This window comes from Hemitrygon akajei, unplaced genomic scaffold (assembly GCF_048418815.1).
Source record: "Hemitrygon akajei unplaced genomic scaffold, sHemAka1.3 Scf000119, whole genome shotgun sequence".
Lineage (NCBI taxonomy): Eukaryota > Metazoa > Chordata > Chondrichthyes > Myliobatiformes > Dasyatidae > Hemitrygon > Hemitrygon akajei.
In genome coordinates this window covers 697305-719202 of record NW_027332005.1, presented here as the reverse complement: position 1 = coordinate 719202, position 21898 = coordinate 697305, and the positions used below count along the sequence as shown (strand labels likewise).

At 44.2% G+C, this 21898-nt stretch overlaps 1 protein-coding gene across 2 annotated transcripts in view; it reads left to right on the top strand.

Annotated features, from left to right (window-relative positions):
- Nucleotides 1-21898, top strand: part of LOC140723566 (NACHT, LRR and PYD domains-containing protein 3-like) — a 51774-nt gene that overhangs the window by 4192 nt on the left and 25684 nt on the right. The window contains exons 2-6 of one of the 2 annotated variants that reach the window (XM_073038139.1): nt 8564-8658; nt 11453-11722; nt 12288-12454; nt 20498-20669; nt 20779-20844. In XM_073038139.1, coding sequence (XP_072894240.1) covers nt 8649-8658; nt 11453-11722; nt 12288-12454; nt 20498-20669; nt 20779-20844 — 685 coding nt within the window. In that variant the 5' untranslated portion in view covers nt 8564-8648. Of the gene's footprint in view, nt 1-8563; nt 8919-11452; nt 11723-12287; nt 12455-20497; nt 20670-20778; nt 20845-21898 lie in introns of both variants that reach the window. The other variant, XM_073038138.1, reaches the window with a different exon arrangement.

Below are 21898 nucleotides of genomic sequence, written 5' to 3'. Positions count from 1 at the left end.
GCCTCGACCATTTCATAAGCGCCTCCTTAGCATTAGCGCTGGGGGGAATGTAGACACCGAATATAAGGACCCGGTGGCTGTCTTTTGTTTGAGGTGTCTGGGTTTAAACAACGGAGTGAACAGACCCACCTTGGGCCTGCAGGCTGTCCCAGTGGGTGTTGTGGGGACAGACGCTTGGAGCATGGTTGCTCCCTGTCTGCTTTAGGGACAAAATGCAACACTTACAAGTCTGATATTGACTGAATGAAAACATCTATATTTATCATGTATTCTGTTTATGATACAATCATTGTCCAATTTATGTTCGTTTAATAACCCCGGCACATGCCTGATGTCACGTGTGGGATTCCCACACCGGGATCTGACGTCACTCTGCGCCCCCACATGCCTGATATCACGTGTGGGTTCCCCCTCACCAGGATCTGAAGTCACGTGTGCAATTCCTTACGTCACACTGGCGTTGAGACGGTCGAACATTACCGGCTAAGGTGACAATTACCTGACCCACCAACCCCACCCCACCCTACAATCAACAGAGGAGTTACACTCTTCACATAGGTGTGAAGCCATGTTTATCACTGGTTACGCCCAACAGAGGAGGCAGAGCAGCTGAGAGGGCGTTACCTCAGCGGCCTTCATCTCCCGCTCTCGCATCGAACTCCCCGTCAATGCGGAACAAGCCTCAAGTAAATGTCCTGCTTTTTGATTTATTTCCACTTCCCTCCGAGGGAAGTTGGGGGGTTTGTGAAGCGACTCCTGCAGCCGGAGTCTGATGTACTGCTGAGAGGTAGGAGGAGACCACTCGGTTCATCGGCTTGATGCCGGCCCAATGGGGAGGGATCTCGGCAGAAGGGCGAGTGTGAGGGATTTTGCTGAGAGGATAAAGAAGGTGTGTGAGGGGGTGGACAGGGTGGAGTCCGAGAGGATGTTTATTTCAGTGGTGGATCCAGGAGCAGGATGGGGGAAGGAGCCCATTCACAGTGGGGAAGGGACATGAGGGGCTCGTCTGTGGAAATGTCTGAGCCCACAGTGGCGTCGAGCAGAGGGATTCACCACTTTGCGGGTCAATCACTGGCAGACTGTTGAGCTGCAAGTGGGGCCAAATGGTCTGGGTAAAGTGGTATAGAGTGGTGTTGGGGGGCAAGGATGGAACAATGTTGGGTCTGATTGAATGACAGGATAGACTGGACGGGCTGAATGTCCTGCTCCTGTTCATGTTGTCTGTGTGTTTAAAGAAAAGAATAACCACATCCTTCTTGGGCGTGCAGGATGTCCCAGTGAGTGTTGTAGGGACCGGTGCTTGGAGCCCAGTTGTTCCCAAACTGTGTCAGCAACTTGGCTGAGGGACCAAATCAACATTTCCAAGTCAGCAAAAACAGTATTTATGACTATTGACACTATATATATATATATATATATATATATATATATATATATTTGTATGATGGTTATGACATAAAACTTGAATTTCTATATTGATAATGATACAGAATTGTATAATTTATGTTCCGTGTGTTATCTGAATGTATTTGCCTGTGATCCTGCCACAAATCAGTGGTTCTCTGTACCTGTACCTTCCCATACATGCGCACTTGACATAAATTCCACAGTTCGTGAGAAAACTCAGTGAGATTTGATTCGTGATGATTATCTTGGCACCTTTGTAGCTCAATTATAAAGAGATAGTACACCTAAATGCAACACCCTTAACTGTGTCGATGAGCAGAGGGATCAAGGAGTCCCAAGTTCATCGCTCCCTCAAAGTGGCTACACATATTGACAGGGTGGTTAAGAAGGCAAATGACATGCTTGCCTTTATTAGTCAAGATATAGCATTTACAATTCAGGAAATTATGTTGCAGGTTCATGAACCGTGAGTTTGGCCACAACTGAAGTATTTCATACAGTTGTGGTTGTCTCATTCGAGGAAGGGTGTCAATGGCCCTGGACAGGACGCGAAGAGGTTCACCAGGATATTGCCTGGATTAGAAGGCATGAGCTGTAACGTGAGGCTGGACAAACTTCGGTTGTTTTATCTAGAGCTGCACAAACTGGGGTGAGACGATGGAGGCTCATAAGGTTACGAGATGCATAAATACAGTAGTTAGAGAATAACTCTTTACCCGGGGAAGAAATGTCTAAATCAATATGCATGCATTTAAAGTGAGAGGGGTAGTTTGAAAGGAGATGTGAGGGGCAAGTGTTTTTTTTTTCACACAGAGTGGTGGGTTGCTCGAATGTGCTGCCGTGTGTGATGGTAGCGGCAGATATATTGGGGACTTTTAAAAGATGTTTAGATAGACACATGAATGTGAGGGGAAATTGTGTAGGCAGAAGGGATTAGTTCAGTTGGCGATTTGATTAATTAAATAGTTTGAGCACAACATTGTTTTCCGAAGGGCTGTTCCTGTTGTACTGTTCTATGTTCTGTGTCTCTTGCCGAAAGGTTTCGGGGTTACGCAGGTAAAATAAAAGAGTGGAAACAACAGGTCAGCTGGAGCCCAATGTGGAAAATGTGAGATCACCCACTTCTGTAGGACAAACCGAAATCCTGAGTGTGATTAAATGGAGATGGACTGAGGCGCATTTGGTAGGGAGGAAGGTCCTGCTATTCTATCTCTGTCATTCTAGAATCTTTGTACAGTAATATGCATTTTTAATTCAGTATCTGTGTATTGTTGGAGGACCATCAGTGATTATCCTTGATCCCTTCTCTCACCTCGTTCAATCTCCTCATCCCCATCACCTCATTCAGCCTCTGTCCAGTCTGTATCCTATCACCTCAATGATACATATCAACCACCTTGTTCAACCTCTGTCCAGCCGGTATCCCACCACCTCAATCATATATATCAACCATCTTGTTCAAACTCTGTCCAGCCTGTTTCCCACCAGCTCAATGATGTATATCAACCATCTTGTTCAACCTGTCCAGCCCGTATCCCACCAACTCAATGATATATATCAACCATCTTGTTCAACCTCTGTTCAGCCTGTACCCCACCACCTCAGTGATATATATCAACCATCTTGTTCAACCACTGTCCAGCCTGTATCCCACCAACTCAATGGTATATATCAAATGTCTTGTTCAATATCTGTCCAGCCTGTATCACAACAATGATTATACCAACAATCGCTCTTCTGTCGCTGTCTTCATTGTGAAGTATTTTGCATTACTGAGTCATTTCTGAAATCGGTGTTTGTTACCTGGATTACCAGAGGATTTATTCAATACAGCACGTGGTAGGTTAATGACAGCCATTCTGATTTTAGTTTCAATGTTACCAAATGTCCACTGTGTTAATCTTTGTTAGGAAACAGATTGCTAGTGGGATGCGGAGGATGTTGTCAGCACTGAATGCATCGACTGTATTACCCCTGTGTTGAAATGAAGGCAAAACTAATGAATGTGGGCATTAAAGTTGCGCAGCTTCGTTCAGGCCGTCACAAACATCTTGTAATCAGTCAATAGTTGCGCAACATTTCAAGTAAAAAGAGAAAACGCTGAGAGCATTCAGCAGATCGGGCAGCATCTTGGACAGTCCAGTTCTGACACTGGGTATTCCACAGTTTCTCTTTCCTCAGATCCAATCTGATGTACCGTTTCCAGCACTTTACTTTCAATTTTATATTAAAAACATTTTATTCCTGTTAGCTGGTAGGACATGTGATGATTGTGTTGTGCAATATCCCATTTTCTTAACTCCAGATATGCCACCAGTTCTGATCCCACTGTGAGAACATTTATATCTCACAGGAGGCTGTACGAACCCATGTCCTTCTCTTATGCAGAGGTCACTGACACCCTCTCTCCATTCCCAATCTGTACTCGCAGCCCATGACGGTGATGGCTGTCTAGGGTAGAACCATAGAACAGTACGGCACAGTACAGGCACTTCAGCCCTCTATGTTGTGCCGACCCATATAATCATTAAAAAAAAGTACTAACCCCCACACTACCCCATAACTCTCCATTTTTCTTTCATCCATGTGCCTGTCCAAGAGGATCTTAATTACCCCGAATGTTTTAACCTCCACCACCATCCCTGGCAAGTCATTCCAGGCACTCACAACCCTCTGTGTAAAGAACTTACGCCTGATGTCCCCGCTAAACTTCCCTCCCTTAATTTTGTATCTATGCCCTCTGGTATTTGCTATTGGTACCCTGGGAAACAAGTACTGACCATCGGTCCTATCTATGCCTCTCATAATCTTGTAGACCTCTATCAAGTCCCCTCTCATTCTTCTACGCTCCAAAGAGAAAAGTCCAGCTCTGCTAACGTTGCTTCATATGACATGTTCTCCAATCCAGGCAACATCCTGGTAAATCTCCTCTGCACCCTCTCCATAGCTTCCACATCCTTTCTATAATGAGGTGACCAGAATTGAACACAATACTCTAAGTGCGGTCTCACCAGAGATTTGTAGACTGAGACTTTGTAGGTTCTGGGACTCTGTAACAAACACAATGTTAACAGCAAGAGTAGACAGTAATTAATTAATATGAAGAGAAGATTGTTGCTTCCTGACGTATCCTGTCAGATCCAATGGATCAGATCCTCCCTAGTTTACCACTTAATTTGCCCCATGTCCGTCCTCCACGTCCAATAACTGCGTCCGATAACGCTCAATATCCCGCCCTCCCTCTACTGTGCCAATCGCTCCAAATCCTTCCCAGCATTCAGCCCACATTCGCACATATAGACAGCACCTCTTCACGCAGGTCCACCCTCCCAGCAAGGGGACCCGCATCTAACTGATCCCACAATCCCGGCTGAGGCGCAAAACCGGAACTGAAAGACTGGAGAGCCTGGAGCCTCTGGCTGTTGGGAAGAGCTCGAAACCGGACATTTCCCACTGCAACTCACCCTCTATTTACTCAAAGCCGAGATCAGCCCCTTCCTCACCGCCGCTCGTACAGGAGTCCCGCCGGCGTCAGCTGGAGTCGGCACTGCGCCTGCGCTCTGCAGGAGGTTCACTGCGGCACCATCCATGGCCGCAGGTCACTAGGTCAGAGCGTTTGGCTGTCCGGTTCTTTCACTGTGACACCCCGAACTCCACATCAACTCCATCCAAACCACCCAGGGCGAACTTTAATGACCAACAAACCATAATTGCTCTCAGTGATCAGCGATCTGAATGATTCAGTCGCTTTTAGAGGAAGGGATACCTAAGGTCGACATTGTGAAAGTGTTTAGTTTCCCAGGAGACAAGGCTGTGTACGAGAGGTGTTCTGTTACCTGATGCAATCTGTGTTTTCCCTGCTGGCAATTCCAGCTAACATCAATAAAGCTGCTGTTTATGAAAATCCTAAACAACACGACTCTGCACTGGATGCAGCCACTCCATCCCAAAGCAGATCACCCTGGAGAGCCCTCCCCTCTGATGACGCATTGATCACATTGCGCATGCTTGCATTCCCGGAAGGGCGGTGTTTTCCTTTCCATTCTTTGTTGAATAGGTTTCAGGATCGGGAGAAGTCCCCTGGGCGGGGAGCCGGGGGATGGATCACTGACTGCGGGGTGAAGCCATATCATTCCCATCGGTGAGTATTGAGACCAGTCCCGAGTGAGGAGGTCTGATGCTGGGCAGTGAGACCCGTTATCTCAATCGAACTGGCGGCCTTCGCCCCGCTTCCTGGACGGAACCTGCCGGGGTCAGTCCGGGTTGTGGGACCTTCATACCAAACCGCATGGGATGAGCTAACGCTCAGCCCCTGTTATTCTGCTCCTCGGGAGGGGTGAGGATGAGGCGATGATGCTGGGAATACACCCATCTTTCGCACGTTTGGGCAAGGCAGTGAGATCTACATCTATCACGTCCTTTCGTTGCAGGTGGGGAATATGTTTCTCCTGACTCCATTCCACTCTTCCAACCTGCCGAAATGCAGCCTGTGTTTCTGGGTATATTACCCATTTGTGTGAGAATTTAGTCTCTTCTATTTTTCTGAGTTACTCAAAAATGTGTGCACTTCAATTAAACCTCCCTCCCGAATTTCCAGTCTATCTGATATTTCCACACAATTAAAATAAGGATCCGGTTTATTGCCACGGGAGACCCTCCACCAGTCACAGGATCCTGTGTCCCCCTCTCATTTTACCGCAGATCTGCAGTATCTGCAGGTTTCATTTCAGCCCCGCCACCCCCTGCACTGATGGTGCAACAATCACTTTGCGCATGCTCACTGTTCCTGGATGGGCGGCAGTTTCCTTTCCATTCTGTGTTGGGATCGTCTGCGGGGTCGGGATTGGGAGAGGACCCTCGCCCCTGGGGCAGTGAACTTGGGGAACATCACCAGCACAGGTTGAACTAAATGCAGCGTGAGGCAGGGTAAAAGGAGCCAATACAACTTCAATTTCATTATTATAGAATGTTGCCGCGTTACTCTTGCTCATAATGAAACTCACAGTACATGGTGTAGAGCTTTGTTGTTTGCTTTTTTGGTTATCTTTGGTGAGCCACTGTTCAGTAACAGCCCAGGAAGGAGTGCTGCATGTTTTGTTTTGTTTTAATTGTCTGATCACTGTCCCTCAGTGAAAGAGACAAGTGACGTCGTGAAAAGAGAATGCGTTAAGGAAATGGAGCTGCAGCTCGATGTCATTTGCCTCATACGGGACGCTGAGGAAGTTCAAAGTAAAAATTATCAGATTATTAGAGTATCAGAGGTATCAAAAGTACTCTGATAAAAATTATCAGAGTACCTTTAAAACCACCATCCCCTCAAAACTATTCAGCAAACTCCAAGACCTGACCTCAATACATCCTTGTGCAATTGGATCCTGGATTTCCTCACTTGTCGACCCCACTCAGTACAGATTGTCAAAAACATCTACTCCACAATCTCCATCAGCACAGGAACACCACAGGGATGTGTACTTAGCCCCCTGTTCTACTCGCTTTACACCTGTGACTGTGTGGCTAAGTACAGCTCCACCAACATATATAAGTTTGCTGATGACGCCTCTGTTGTGCGCTCTATCAAAAGGGGTGGTGAATAATCATACAGGAGGGAGACTGAAAACCTGGCTGAGTGGAGTAACAACAACAACCTCAATATCAATAAGACCAAGAAACTGATTGTAGAATTCAGGAGAGGGAAGCCCGAGGTCCTTGAGCCAGTAATCATTGGAGAATCAGAGTTGGAGGGGGTCAGTAACGTTAAATTCTTGGGTCTCACTCTCAGAGGTCCTGTCCTGGACCTTTCATATAAATATAATTGCGAAGACAGTACGACAGTGCCTCTACTTCCTCAGGAGTATGTAGAGATTCGGAATGTCATCAAAAACGTTGGCAAAGCTCTGCAGATGTGTGGTGTAAAGTCTGCTGATTGGCTGCATTACGGACTGGTCGGGGAACACCAATGCTTTTGAGCAGAAAATACTTCAAAAGGTATTGGATTTGGTCCAGTATGTCACGGGTAAAGGTCTCCCAAATATTGAGTTTATCTACATGAAAAGTTGCCGTAGAACAACAGCATCCATCATCAAAGATCCTCACCGCCCAGCAATGCACTTCCCTCGCTGCTGCCATCAGCTAGAAGGTACAGGAGCCTCAGGACACGCAACACCAGGTTCCAGAACAGTTACTATCCTACAAACATTTGTATGTGAATGTACATGGCTTGACCAGTAAGTTCACAGATGACACAAAATTAGTAGATGCTGTTCACGGTGAAGATTATCGTAGCTTATAGGGGATCTAAATGGGCAGAGGAGGAGTAAATAGATTGAAAAACCAACTCGAGAAGCAATGGTTTCATGTAGAGGCTGGTGATTATGTGGAGGGAATTGCCAGAGGAAATGGATGAGGCAGGCACAATTGTATAATCCCAGAAGCAGTTGGGAAGCGTAGATTGAATGAAGAGGCCAGGAGGGAAATGGGCCCATCACAGGAAATTACTACTGAATCTGCCTTCACTGGAGTATCTGGAATTATATTACAGACTCTAAACTCGTTTGTTTTTAAATTTTCAGGTCTCTTACAAATCAACCTCATCCAATCTCCCCAAGTCTTTACAATTCTACCATTTAATATTTCCCCAATCTATTTTCTAGATTTAAATCATCTTAACCAGCTTACTTTATTATCGTATCTGTTCTGAGCAGAGCAAATGTAAGCTGTCTGGATGTGTCAAGTTTCTCATCGTCAAAATTGTTTTCTGTCTCCTTTCTGCCCTGTCTTGAGAGCCTTTATCTTTGTGATAGTTGTGGGAGGAACCAGCCTTTTTCAAAGTACCTACCTCTATTCTCTCTGTGCCTGTGCTTCTATTTATGCAGCCCAATTGGGGAGCTGTCCAGAGAGTAGTAGTTAACAATCACCTATACAACATAACCCTGTTATATTCTTGTTTCCACCCCCACCAGATCACTATTTTAAGGAATGTCCAAAAGAGTTTATTGTTTATAGAGTCTATTTTAAGGAGATTGACTGTTGATATTAACAGGGAATGTTTTGTCCCTAAGCCAACGGATGCTCTGATACAGGGGATGGCGATACTGTTATTTGCAAAGTACTGTAATCGTACTCTGTCTGACTCACATTCTGCTTGTTTGTAATTCAGGGTATCACCGGCAGGTGGAGCATTTCTTCACCGGGACCAAAGTGTGAACAAGACGACGACAATCAACAATACTGTCACAATCAGAATGGACAGAGGTATGAATTCAGAGATTGTGTGATAAACGAGCATTTCTGGTTTTGGAAGGGCAGCTATCAACTCCCTCCTGGTTTTCTGGGCTGCTGCGGAAAGGAGATGAGCGGAGTTTCCGAAATCTGTTTTCTGTAGCCGAGCCGAGAACATTGCCGGAGTTGTGAATGGCTGAGGATCAGATGACATCTCATTCTGGATAAATATGCGGTTTGCTTCAGTGTTTTAATACCCGAATCCATGGCTGGGCTGTGTACAAATGGTGAATGTGAGTTCTCAATATTTCCCTAATAAGGTGATCTGATACCTGGATTTAAAATTCCCAGGATCTCTGATGGAAAACCCGGATTGGCCAATGACCAAATGTCTCAGTCCCCAGCAGACATTGTGATGGTGCTCAACTCTGATTCCGGGGGTAATAAAACAGAGATTACAGCTGGGACACAGGTCCTTCGGTCCAGCTAATTAATGCTGATCCAAATGTCTTTTGTGCTTGCTCCATTTTCCCACAGCTTTTCCCAAATTTCCCTTATAGACTTCTTCTATCCTTTTCCCTGCCCACATCCTCTCTCTTTAAATTTATTTGTGTTTACTGCCTCCTCTGGCTGCATGTAATTTATACCCATCACCCGCCACGTGAACGAATGCCCCTTCGGTCCATTTTAAATTTCTTCCCTCAAGTCTTAGACTCCTCTACCCCGGGAAAAAGACTATGACCATCTACCTTATCTACGCCCCTGATTATTTTTATGTACGTGTGTAAGATGTTCAAGCTCCAATTATCCAGGGCAAACAGTCCCAGACGAACCACATAACAGAAAACCCAACATCCTAGTCCAGTGGCATACTGGTCATTCTCCACTAAATTCATTCCAGCTTAATCAAGTCCGTTCTATAGAACCAGAGCTCCAGAGCAGATAGTGGAGCGGGGTTGAAAATAAATAATGTTAAAAGTTTCTGCAAAGTCAGTAAGTGTCTTTGATGGTGGTAATGATCTTATGAGGTGTGTCTATTTCAATGCAAGGAGTATTGTGGCGAACGCCGACGAGCTGAGGGCCTGGATTGACACGTGGAATTACATTATAGCCATTAGTGAAACTTGGCTACAGGAGGGGCAAGACTGGCAGCTTAATGTTCCAGAGTTCCAATATTTCAAACGTGGTAGGGGCAGAGGAATGAAGGGTGGCGAGGTAGCATTGCTAGACAGGGAAAATGTTACACCAGTGTTCAGGCAGGACAGATTAGAGGGCTTGTCTACCGAAGCCATATGGGTGGAGGTGAGAAACAGGAAAGGAATGACCACATTAATGGGGTTGTATTATAGACCACCCAACATTCAGCGAGAATAGGAGGAGCAAATCTGCGGAGAGATAACAGACAACTGCAGGGAGACAAAAAGTTGTGATTGTAGGGGATTTTAATTTTCCACACATTGATTGGAACTCCCATGCTGTTAAAGGTCTAGATGGGTTAGAGTTTGTAAAATGTGTTCGGGAAAGTTTTCTAAATCAATATATAGATGTACCAACCAGGGAGGACGCAATATTTGATCTCCCATTAGGAAATGAGTTTGGGCAGGTGACGGAAGTGTGTGTAGGGGAACACTTTGGTTCCAGTGATCATAATACCATTAGTTTCAACTTGATGATGAATAAAGATCGATCAGGTCCTCGGGTTGAGGTTCTAAACTGGAAAAAGGCCAAATTTGAAGAAATGAGAAAGGATCTAATACGCGTGGATTGGGACAAGTTGTTCCCTGCAAGGATGTGACTGCTAAGTGGGAGGGCTTTGAGCGTGCAGAGTTTGTATGTTCCTGTCAGGATTAATGGCAAAGTGAATACGAATAAGGAACCTTGGTTCTCGAGGGGTATTGGAACTGTGAAAAAGAAGAAGAGAGAGATGTATGACAGGTATAGGCAACAAGGAGAAAATAAGGTGCTTGAGGAGTATAAAAAGTGCACAAAAATACTTAAGAAAGATATCAGCAGGGCTAAAAGAAGACAAGATGTTGCGTTGGCAGTCAAGGTGAAGGATAATCCAAAGAGCTTCTACAGGTATATAAAGAACATAAGCATAGTAAGGAATAAAACAGGTCCTCTTATAGATCGGAGTGGTCGGCTATGCATGGAACCAAAAGAAATAGGGGAGATCTTAAACATGGTTTTTGCATCTCTATTTACTAAGGAAACTGGCATTGAGTGAACGGAAATAAGGCAAACATGTAGTTAGGTCATGGAACCTATACAGATTGAAGAGGAGGAGGTGCTTGCTATCTTGAGGGAAATCAGAGAAGATAAATCCCCACGACCTGATAGGGTGTTCCATCGGATCTTGAACGAGACTAGTGTTGATATTGCAGGGGCCCTGGCAGATAAATTTAAAATGTCGGTAACTACGGGTGAGGTGCTGGAGGATTGAAGGATAGCTCACGTTGTTCCATTGTTTAAAAAAGGATCTAAAAGAAATCCGAGAAATTACAGGTCGGTACGTTTGACGTCATATCTTTATTTAATTTCCCAGTATCACCGGACACCGTTGCATTAAGATCCCGTGGTCATCATTGAACTGCTGTGAATTAAGTGATTGGCATTACTGTGTCTATCCTGTTATTTTACTGGGAGTGAATGTCTTCAGTCACCGGCTTATCGGTATGGTCACCAAGCAGGATGTACGGTTCACAGTAACCAGCACAGTCCCACTCCAAATCTGGTCAGCCAGAGTCACGGCTCCATTGCAGTCTGAATCAGTTTTGCTCAGATCTAAATCATACTCTTATAAACTGCAATTCATCACTTATTTCAGGTAAGACATTGAAACGAGTAGGGAAAGTACTGAAGAGGTGTTTACAAGGCGGATCATCGGGGAAAGCTGATCGGGACACAGGAAGCAAGGTACCGAAGCAGGGTCAGATTGAGAGCGATGTCCCAGAATGCAGTACGGCCGCAGCGGAAGTGGAGCAAATGCAGCCCAGAGACACCAATCAGGACCCTGGAACCAGCACAAGTGAGGCGACTGCCTGTCAGCCCGGAAGCTCATTGAACACGGAATTGTCAAGTCCCCAGCACGGAGCCGGTGAGTGAAATATGAGGGTGATGTGTTTGCAGAATGTGGCAGGGAGAAGGGTAAATGCGATTCCTTGTTGGAAGGTTGGTCAGAGAGAGGGGGAATGTGTGGGTGTGGTACATGTGGTGTAGTGGTGTACCCATTACCCCACTACAGGAAGTGTACTACCTGCTCTGAGGATTTACGGGATGTACATTGGAGGAAAGGCAGTTGTCCAGATAAGAGAATATTTCCAGGATGTGAATTAAGGGAAATGTATTTGCCAGGATGGAGAGTGTATCTCTGGGAAGCGAATATTACCGACAGGCCCAGCATTTATTGCCGATCCAAAATTGAAATAGGTGAGTGGGTCGGTTGAGGGATGGACTGGTGTGCATCAAATCTGGTCCTTCTATTAACGTAATGCCTATAACATTGTTTGGTAGGTTTTAAGGCCAGTTGGAGATTGGGAATATATCGGTTTTAGTGTCTGTAGGTAGGTTCAAGTCATGTTTTTTTTGTTGAGTTTGGTGAGAGCGGTGGAAACGAAAAATAATTTGAGTTCAAGCCTACATTTTCCTTTTTATATTCACAGAGCCAGAGTTGACAATCCCTGACCTCTTAGCAGAGGGGGAGGAATATCGACTGTACCAACTGACAAAGTTCTATAGAAACAGACTCAAACAAGCAATTGAAGAAAAGGTTGAAAGACTCGGTGGGATGTTGACAAAGGAGGGACATTTCAGTAGAGAAGAAAATGAGGTGAGTGTAGTTTGTGTATTGTCACAGAACTGCTGGGAATAGTGACCAAAATTAATCTTCACGTTCTTGGCGTTCTACCTGGCAATGGAGACTTTTATTTCTGACCTGTCTCTCGCAGATCTGGTTTCAGCTGTTAAGGTGGGGAGCACTGGGAACTACAGGGTCGGCCTCAGCTTTTTATCTCCCACCTGCTGTATTTATCAGTGTGATAGAAGTTGTGATAGCAGTGGCTCTTATTCTGGACTTCGAACAGGCATTCAGTCTGAAACTAATTTCAAATCTTGTCTGAATATGATATGAGAGCAGTAGCGGCAAGTAATGGAAACTATGACAATAAAAGAGGAGGAAGTACTGGCACTTTTAAGGAATATAAAAGTGGATAAATCTCCGGATCCTGACAGGATATTCCCTAGGACCTTGAAGGAATTTACTGTAGAAATAGCAGGGGCTCTGACAGAAATATTTCAAATGTCATTAGAAACGGGGATGGTGCCGGAGGATTGGCGCATTGCTCATGTGGTTCCATTGTTTAAAAAGGGTTCTGAGAGTAAACCTAGCAATTATAGGCCTGTCAGTTTGACGTCAGTGGTAGGTAAATTAATGGAAAGTATTCTTAGAGATGGTATATATATATATAATTATCTGGATAGACACGGTCTGATTAGGAATAGTCAGCATGGATTTGTATGTGGAATGTCATGTTTGACAAATCTTATTGAATTTTCTGAAAAGGTTATGAGGAAAGTTTACGAGGGGAAAGCAGTGGATGTTGTCTATATGGACTTCAGTAAGGCCTTTTACAAGGTTCCGCATGGAAGGTTAGTTAGGAAGGTTCAATCGTTGGGTATTAATATTGAAGTGGTAAAATGGATTCAACAGTGGCTAGATGGGAGATGTCAGAGAGTAGTGGTGAATAACTGTTCGTCAGGTTGGAGACCGGTGACTAGTGGTGTGCCTTAGGGATCTGTTTTGGGCCCAATGTTGTTTGTAATATACATAAATGATCTGGATGATGGGGTGGTAAATTGGATTAGTAAGTATGCAGATGATACTAAGGCAGCAGGCGTTGTGGATAATGAAGTACGTTTTCAAAGCTTGCAGAGAGATTTAGGCCAGTTAGAAGAGTGGGCTGAAAGATGGCAGATGGAGTTTAATGCTGGTAAGTGTGAGGTGCTACATTTTGGTAGGAATAATCCAAATAGGACATACGTTGTAAATGGTAGGGCAGAATTGAAGAATGCAGTAGAACAGAGTAATCTAGGAATAATGGTGCATAGTTCCCAGAAGGTGGAATCTCATGTGGATAGGGTGGTGAAGAAAGCTTTTGGCTTGCTGGCCTTTATAAATCAGAACATTGAGTATAGGAGTTGGGATGTAATGTTAAAATTGTACAAGGCATTGGTAAGGCCGAATTTGGAGTATTGTGTACAGCTCTGGTCACCGAATGTCAGGAAAGGTATCAACAAAATAGAGAGAGTACAGAGAAGATTTACTAGAATGTTACCTGAGTTTCAGCACCTAACTTACAGGGAAAGGCTGAACAAGTTAGGTTTTTATTCTTTGGAGCGTAGAAGGTTGGGGGGGGGGACGTGATAGAGGTATTTAAAATTATGAGGGGGATAGATCGAGTTGACGTGGATCGGCTTTTTCCATTGAGAGTAGGGGAGTTTGATACAAGAGGACATAATTTGAGAATTAGGGGGCAAATGTTTAAGGGTAACACGAGGGGGAATTTCTTTACTCAGAGAGTGGTAGCTGTGTGGAATGAGCTTCCAGTAGAAGTGGTAGAGGCAGGTTCGGTATTGTCATTTAAAGTAAAATTGGGTAGGTATATGGACAGGAAAGGAATGGAGGGTTATGGGCTGAGTGCGGGCCAGTGGGACTAGGTGGGTGTAAGCGTTCGGCACGGACGAGAAGGGCCGAGATGGCCTGTTTCCGAGCTGTAATTGTTATATGGTTATATATATCGGGACTTCGAACAGGCATTCAGACTGAAACTGATTTCAATTCCTGTCTGAACCGTCGGGCAGATTCACCTCATCTTATTAATCCAGGATGAGTATTAATCTGTCAGATTGTAAACTGAGACAACGGCTTCACTGCCGTACTTGACAGAGGGTAACTTGCTAATCACGTGCGGTCTTGGCTCCGTGAGTTCCCAAACAATGTGTGGCTGACTTGTCATAGTCATAGAAAAGTACAACACAGAATCAGGCCTGTTGGCCCATCTAGTTCCATGCTGGACTACTTAACTCTGTATTCCCATTGACCTTCACCAGGCCATGGCGCTTTATACCCTCATCATTCATGGATCTATCCAGACTTCTCTGAATCGCTTGTACTGCTTGCGCTGCTAGCTAGTTTCACTCTCTTAGCACCCTCTGAGTCAACAAGTTTCACCTTTGTACCCCCTGAACTTTTCACCTTTCACCCTTTACTGATAACCTCTTGTTGTAATACCTGTTTACCTCAGTACAAAATGTTGCTGCATTTATCCTATCTATACCCCATGTAATTGTGTAAACTCTCAAATCTCCCCTCAATCTTCCACGTTCCAATGAATAAAGTCCTATCCCGATCACTCTTTTCTGATAAGTTAGGTCTTCTAGTCCTGACAACATCCTTGTTTTTTTTGTGTGTGTGTACTCTTTCAAACTTATTTCCAGCTGCCCTGTAGGTAGGTGAGCAGAACTGCACATAATATCCAAATTAGGCCTCACCAACGTCTTATGCAACATCATATCCCATCTACTGTACACGATATTTTAATTTATGAAGGTTAATGCGCTAAGAAACTTTCTTTCAGATCCACAACTTGAGCACATTTGCCATCACTTTCAATGACATGGTCCTATATTCCCAGATCACTCTGTTCTACCACACCTTACAGTGCCCTACCGGTCGCTGTGTAAGATCTACCCTGCTTGGTCCTTCCAAAGTGCAATTTGTATGTATTATGTTGCATCGGCCCCTTTCTAAGCCCATTCTCCAGTTGGTCTAGATCTCACTGCAAGCTCTTGTAGTATTCCTCTTTGTCCACTGCACCTTCCCAATGTTGGTGTCATCCGCAAAGCTGCTGATTCTGTTAACCATAATTTCCTTCAGATCATTGATATAGATGACAAACAACAACAGACACAGTACCGATACCCGTGACACTACACGAGTTACAGGCGCCAATCAGAAATGCAACAGTCTATAGTCACGCTCTGAATTCCTCTAAAAAGCCAGTGTCTGATCCAGTTTACTACCTCATCTCTGATGCTGAGCAACTGAAACTTCTTGACCGACCTGCTATGGCGGAACTTGTCAAATACCGTGCTGAAGTCCATGTAGACAATATCCACAACCTTGGCCTACAGCAAATTTCCTGACAACTTCTTAGAAAATCTATAAGATAGTTTAGGCGTGAAAGATCACGCACAAAGCTGATATCTCATGACCACAAAAGTCAGTAGTTTGACCTAAAAGGGAAGAAGAAAGCACAAAACATAAATCTGCTGACTAGCTGATATCTCATGATCTCAGAAATCAACAGGTTGTCCTAAGAACAGATCAATAGGTTCACCTGAAAGGGAAGGGAAAAAATGAAAAAAGAAATCTGATAACTTGCTGAATATCTAACTTATGAGAAACAGGGACATACCATTTCAGGTCACTCTCCTTGGAGTTCACAAACAGTGATTGTCCTATACTAGATCTGACCTACTCAGCCATGAGTGGTATTAGAAAATCAAGTGTGTTACACCCGTGAGTGACCCTGTTCTGGTTGGGATTCATTGGCACTGTATGTAATGAATCAGACAGGCATTATCCAAAGACAAGAGGAGTCATCTGTAAATATCATCTAAAATTCATCATCTGGAGACGCCTGCTTTACTGGTAAACCTTTAAATCTCTTTCACAACTGTAACTCCTCAGAACTGGTAGCAGTGAAACTGAGGGATTATTTTACAGTGCAGTGGACCATCAGGGAATTATGCTGATTTGTTCCATAATTATTGTCCATTATTCGTGTTATGGAAAACCTTTCCAATTCCCTACTGGTAACTGTTCTGAGAGATCAATCATTCAAACCCGGGACATCATTCCTCTTGTTTCTCAGAGCAATGTCCTAAGCCCATCCATGTTCAGTTGCATCCTCGATTACCTTAATTCCACCATCGCTGTATGTTCTGGTCAGGTCACTCGTCTGAGTGATACCGGTACCATGTAACCCAGTAGTACCTGTCGCATGGTTGGATGGTCGGCGACTAAACCAGCTCAACCACCAGGCTGACCTGGTGAGGAGGGTGGCTAGACACCCTGCAGAACGAAAAACAAGACCTGTCAAAGGGCGGATGACCCCTCTGTTAGGGTCAACGGTCATCTAGCAAACAAGCACGGAAAGGGCATCCCTCGCATCGAAGCTTGGTCTGGCCATTCACTGCAACAGAACTTCCCCCAGCCGTCTTGGACCCAACCTGGCTGCTGGATCCAGGAGGGGATGTTGAGAGGGTGGATCTGGACCGGTGCAATGCCCTACTCACCTAACATCCACTCACGCACACGGTTCCTTTCTGAGGAGTGGGGTACCACCCCACTAACTGATTGAAAGGAACCATCATCCTCCTATGGGATGGATAGCCAGAGATAGAGAGAGAGAAATATGTTGCTTGAAGACGGTTGAATGTTTAATTCATAATTCCTCAGTAAATGAGGAAGCCCATGCCTGCTTTCAGGAAGCGATCACCATTTTACAGCACGAGTGCCAGGCAGTAACCATCTCCATTATAAGACGGCCGCGCTGACATTCCTTAATGTTCTGTTGTCTTTACACATCGTAAGACCATAAGGCATCGGAACACAAATAGGCCATTAGGCCCGTCGATTCTACTCCGCCATTACATCATGGGTGATTTACAATCCCTCTCAACTCCATTCTCCTGCCTTCTCCCAGTGAAATTTGTTTACCTCACTAGTCAAGAAGGTACCAATCTCTGTTTTAAATATACCCAATAACCTGGTCTCCGCAGCTGTCAGTGCCAATGAATTCTACAGATTCACTACTCCTCGGCTAAAGAATCTCTTCATCTCTGTTCCAAATAGACATCCCTCTATTCCGAGGCTGTTCCGTCTGGTTCTAAACTCCCCCACTTGGAAACATCATCTCCACATCCGCTCAACGCCTTTAAATATTCCACAGGTTACAATTAGATTCCCCCTCATCCTTCCACACTCCAGCCGGCCCAGGCGCATCCAGGAATCATTCTCATCAAAATCAGGTTTAATATCACTGGTTCTGTCAGTTTTGATTCCTCTCTGTACTTTCCACAATGTCATCACGTATTTTCACTGATCAGGGGACTAAAACCGTTCACAATATGCAAGTGCGGTCTGGCCAGTGCTTGTTCTTGTATTCTAATCCTCTCAAGATGAACGCTAACATTTGCTTTTGCCTTTACTAACACCGACTCAACCTGGAAGGAATCCTGCACTAAGTCTCCTGAGACTCTTTACTACCTTCCAATTGCCACTGATTTGTCCATTTCCCATCAGTCTATGTCCACCTGCGAAATCCCTGATTACTCAACGTTTCCTGTCCTTCACCATATCTTCGTAATGTGCGCAATCTTGTCCATAAAGCCGTCAAATCATTGGCATAACAGAAAAAGAAATTGTCCAAAACCAGCCACTGCAGAACACCACTGGTCACCAACATCCAACGAGAAAAAGCCCTATTTGTTTTGTTATTGTGCTTTCTGACAGTCAGACAAAATATGTCTGGAGATAATCATGGATCCTCCATCCATGCTAGTATCTTTCTTGTCCTACTGTTGGCCCTTGTCTTGTTAAATGGCGTCATGTGTGGTACCTAGTCAAACGTCCTCGGGAGGTCCAAGTAAACAACTTGCTCTGAATCTCCGTTGTCGACCCAGCATGCTGTTCTCAAAAACTTCCAACAGGTCTGTCAGAGGAGAATTCCTTCCATGGATTTTGGCCTTTTTTCAGCAAGTGCAACCAAATACCCCGAAACCTTATCCTCAATAATCGACTGCTGACATCTTCCCAAACGCTGATCACACTAACTGGCCTATAATTTAAGATGGTCGGTCCTCCAGAACCATTCCGACAGCTAGTGATTCTTGAGCGATCATTACTAATGTCTGCACAATCTCTTCAGCCTCCTCTTTCAGAAGCAATCAGGTGCAGTTGATCTGGACTCATCTATCTTCAGAACTGTCAGCTTCCTGAGCGCCTTCTCCTCAATAATTGCAAATACACTCACTTCTGCCACCTGACATTCTCAAATAACTGGCACGTTCTAGTGTTTTTTATACAGTGAAGACTGACGCAAAATACTTACTAATACCTTCCGCCTGTCCTTGTTCTCTGACAGTACCTCTCCATTGTCATTTTAGAGCAGCCCAATATCCACTTTCCTCTCTTTCACTCTTCATATATCAGGCGAATCTTTTGCTAAGCTATTTTATGTTATTCGCTAGCCTACCTTCATAGTTTATATTTTCTCTACTTACGGCTTTTTATTTGCCTTCTGTTGGTTTGTAAAAACATCCCAGTGTTCGAACTTTCTACTATATTTTGTAATATTCTGTGCCCTCTCCTTTGCCTTTGTGCTGTATTGACTACCTCGTCAGCAACGGCTGATCATCCTCCCTTCAGAATAATTATTCACCTTTGTGATCATTTGTCCTGCGCCTTCTGAATTGCTCCGAGAAACTTCAGCCAATCCTGCTCTGCCATTGTCCCTGTTAATGTCATTTCCGAATTTATATTTGCTCAGCAACTCTCCCTTGCCTCTGTAATTCCTTTATTCCGCTGTAACACTGATACATCTAACTTTAGCTTTTCACTCTCAAACTGCAGTGTGAATTCTGTTATTTTCTGATCACTAACCTCTTAACGGTTTATTTACAGACAGACAGACTTACTTTATTGATGCTGAGGGAAATTTGGTTTCGTTACAGTTGCACAAACCAAGACTACAGCAGAAATATAGTAAATAAAACCAGAAATAATTAAATAATAAGTAAATTATACCAAGTGAAAATAAGTCCAGGAACAGCCTATTGGCTCAGGGTGTCAGACACTCCGAGGGAGGAGTTGTAAAGTTTGATGGCCACAGGCAGGAATGACTTCCTATGACGCTCAGTGTTGCATCTCGGTGGAATGAGTCTCTGGCTGAATGTACTGCTGTGCCTAACCAGTACATTATGGAGTGGATGCGAGACATTGTCCAAGATGGCATGCAACTTGGACAGCATGCCACCTGAAGCTCCCCAATAAAATCTGGTGCAGTACACAACACAGCCTCCACATGCGCCATTGCTATAGTGAGCACAACCATAAGCTTCTCTCAAAAGCCATCCCATAGGTATTCTATACATTCCCTCACTTAGTATTCGGCAACGATCTGATTTTCCAAAGCTACCTGCGTATTGAAATTCCCAATGACTATTTTCACATTCACCTTTTCGCATGTCTCTTCTCTCTCCTGTTGTAATTTGTAGCTCACATCCTGGTTACTGTTAACAGGCCTGTATATAATTTCCATCAGGGTCAATTTACCTATACAGTTTCTTAACATCTATATGGTCCAATCCGATATCACCTCGTTCTCAGGACTTTTCATTTTAAATGACAACAGAGTCAACCCATCCCTTTAACCTAACTGCTTATCCTTTTGATCCAACTATAAACTTCATTCAGCTACGATTCAGTGATGCCCACAATCCATTTTATTTTGCTCTCTCGCTCACTCCTCTCTTCCGTTCTTGTTGTCACATCTTGTTGATGTAATGCTGCACATTGACAAATCAAGGAAATTAATCACATTACATCTACTTATTCTTGCACAATATTGATTTAGAAGTTCCTTCAATTACTGTTTCTCTGTTAATGACTGAACCCTGGGAGAACGAGGCAGCAGCCCAGTGACTGCATCTGTTCTGAAGCTACCGGGGCCATGAACAGATATTTTCCTCCACATTCTCCATGTCTGTCTGTCTGCTCCACAATAATGTCACTGTTTTCCTTTTATAGAAAGTCACTGAACTGACAGAGAAGGGAAACCGGACAGAGAGTTCCAGACTCTTCCTCAGTTTGGTGATGGGCAAAGGCTCCCGGGCCCGGAGGGCGATGTGGGAATCCTTTGCGATGTGGAGGACTGAGTTACCGAAATTGGACAGAATACTGAGGGAAATACAGGAACACGGTACGGTAAAACCACGCACTGAACACAAAGACACATTGAAATAAACAATTTAGTTATATTGATTATTTTAGCTCTGTTTCCATGGATGTTTTTTTATATATTTAAACAGGTCCTGATCCACAGGAATACATGAACATTGCCCAAGGTTTATCTGAATTACCCACTCAACTGATCGGTGAGTGATGAAATGCACAGTTCAAACCACATCTCAAATGTTAGATTGTGACTTGGCAAAACCTGGGAATCAAAATTCGCCATTAGCCATTCGCTGATATCTGGATTCAAGTAACAATTCAAAGAATCTCTGTGCAGCCGGAATATTCTACAATGTATTTTTCTATTAATCCAGCTGTTGGTTCTGCTGAAGCCTTCACTCCAGGTCCTAACGCTTTAGGAATCCCCACACACCCTAAGCAGACTCTTGATACACTGTATGACCCAGTCCAGGTGACTTTTCTACCTTCAGACTTTCAGTTTCCAAGCCCCTTTTCCTTTGTAATAGCACTACACGCAATTCAGTTCGCTGATGTACTTTACCTTTTGTAATTCCGCTAGTTACTTCCACAGAGTTTGTCTGGCATTTCCTTTTCACCTGTTACTGCAACTACAACATCATTTTCCAGCGGTCCGATATCGACCATCTCCCTGTTTTTCCTTTACTCTTTATATGTCTGGGAAAGAGAAAAAAATAAACTTTGGTATCCTTTCTTACATTATTGACCATATCCTTGCATTTCCTGTACTTTCTTGTATATCTAGGAGCATCTGTAATATAGTTGCCACCGACATGACCCAGACAGTAAATTCCAGCACCCACAGCTCTGTGAAAAAACTACCCACAATTGCTGTAAATTTACCCCATCTCACCTTAACCAAATGCCCTCTGACATTAGACACCAGTCTAGTAAAAGAATAACAAACAAAATACAGGCTGTCGACCAAACTCTTATCTCGCAAACTTGTAAACCTCAGTCAGATTATACCACCAGAGTAAACAAAGCAAGTTTATCAAACCCCTCCTTGTAGCACATGTCACCGAATCCAGGCAACATCCTGATGAACCTATTTTGTACCCTCTCCAATCCTTCCAAGGGCTAGATCATCACAAATGAATACAAATCTCCAGATGCTCCCTAAAATCATAAGACTTGGGAGCCATTTGGCTCAGTGAATTTCCTCCACAATTCCTCTGAACCTCATTATCCTGCCTTGTGGAAACATTGACGCTC